At 39.3% G+C, this 1710-nt stretch overlaps 1 protein-coding gene across 1 annotated transcript in view; it reads right to left on the bottom strand.

The window, feature by feature from the left end:
* Window positions 1–1710, bottom strand: part of LOC107101937 (electrogenic sodium bicarbonate cotransporter 4-like) — a 72142-nt gene that overhangs the window by 19869 nt on the left and 50563 nt on the right. The window contains exon 17 of the mRNA XM_015401029.1: window positions 1211–1324. Coding sequence (XP_015256515.1) covers window positions 1211–1324 — 114 coding nt within the window. The remainder of the gene's footprint in view (window positions 1–1210; window positions 1325–1710) is intronic.

Below are 1710 nucleotides of genomic sequence, written 5' to 3'. Positions count from 1 at the left end.
GCAGCAGGCAACAAGCAGAAACAAACCTTATAGCTATTATCATGAAAATAATTGAATAAATTGAACTTTCTTGAGCTCAGAATGGAGAAATTAACTCTGCATTTGAATGCAAAGCCAGATAATTCAGATGCTTTAATTCCATGTGTGGCTTTAAAGGTGAAGTGGGCGTGGCTGACAGACGGACCTGTTTGTTAAATCTTGGTGGGAACAGTTTGCACTAAAACGTGAGTTTATTCCTTTGTTAGTTGATCAAACTGCAAAGCGCTCTGCTAAACTGGCATCAGAAATCCCAGCAGATGAGTCTGAATGGAGCAGACTGGTACCAGCAGCAGACATGCTGCTCTGTCAGGATGTTTACGTTATAGGTGCCGTAAAACCCGACGTTATCCAATGAAAAGTGTCGTGATCGATTGAACGCCAATGTGAGCTGTGTTAGTCGCTCATTATTCTCAGAGTGAACGTTCATTACCAAAAAACGGATCCATTCAGTTCACCATTCACTAACAGGAAAATATCCAGTGAACGCCGTTCATTGAACTCATTCGTGCACAACACTGCCCCCACCTTATTTAAAAAAAAAACAAACATCTAAATTACTCCAGAATCTCCATCTCTATAGAGAGACGGTTTTGGAGCAGCCTGCTCAACGCCTGGATCTAGATCTGAGTCCACTGCTGCGGACATAAAAATGGAGAGGAACCCTAAAAATGCTCCAAATGCTCCAAACACTGCAAAAACAATCTAGAAATAAGAAAACAAATTTCTGAAATAAGTAAATAAGATTAACTGCCAACAGAATGAGTATTTTTACTCTTAAAATAAGATAATTAGATAATTACACTTGAAATAAGACCATGCAGCTGTTTTTTTTTTCTATTTTAAAAGGAAATTGTCTTGTTCCATTGGCCAAGTATCTCATTTACCTCCTCAATTCAAGAACAAATACACGTATTTTAAGAAGAAATTATTCATTTCAATGTTTTGCAGTGCATGCTTCCAACATGGCTGAAGAAAAGCCGCAGGCCAACATCAGTTAATACTGATTGCTGGTGTTAAATAATTTAAAAGTTATAACGTTTTGTTAACCTATATGTTAGAAGAAAGCTGATCTGTTTTGCAAACATCTAATAACTCTCTGATCTACTGAACAGCCAAGCACACTAAACCAGCGGTTCCTTTATTTTATGTAAAATGAGTTAACTTATTTCACCTTAAATTCGGTCGGGACGATCAGTTTGGGAGTTTTGAGTCCCACCAACATATCAAGGCCGACGAACGTCATGATGGACATGAAGATGGAAAAGTCACTGATGAGTTTCCTCAGCTGGAAGGACAATAAAAAAAAATGTCAGTTTATGAACGAAAAGCAGGGATGAGACCTGATGGCAGGCTTTAAACTAGCAATGCCCTTTACTAGAAATATTAGAAATTGCACGCCCTGTGTTTTGCTTTGGTACGCCCTAATTTTCCCCTGGAATGTGGTGGAATATCTAATGTTCTTACAGACAATTTCATTGGTGGGAACAATCACGCTGCGCTGTTTGCAAGCAGGTTAGGACCCTGTCACATCTTGACGATTCATCCAGCATATGCCCTACTTCCTATAATTTCCTAAAACGCTAACCTGACTCCGCCAGATGGATTTGCTCCGCATATCCATCTGGAAACCTTCCGTTGAAGTAATTTTGGGAAGGGGCGAAAATACTGGTT

The sequence above is a fragment of the Cyprinodon variegatus genome, unplaced genomic scaffold, assembly GCF_000732505.1.
Source record: "Cyprinodon variegatus isolate N-32 unplaced genomic scaffold, C_variegatus-1.0 Scaffold1174, whole genome shotgun sequence".
Lineage (NCBI taxonomy): Eukaryota > Metazoa > Chordata > Actinopteri > Cyprinodontiformes > Cyprinodontidae > Cyprinodon > Cyprinodon variegatus.
This window is presented reverse-complemented; position numbering and strand designations above follow the sequence as displayed.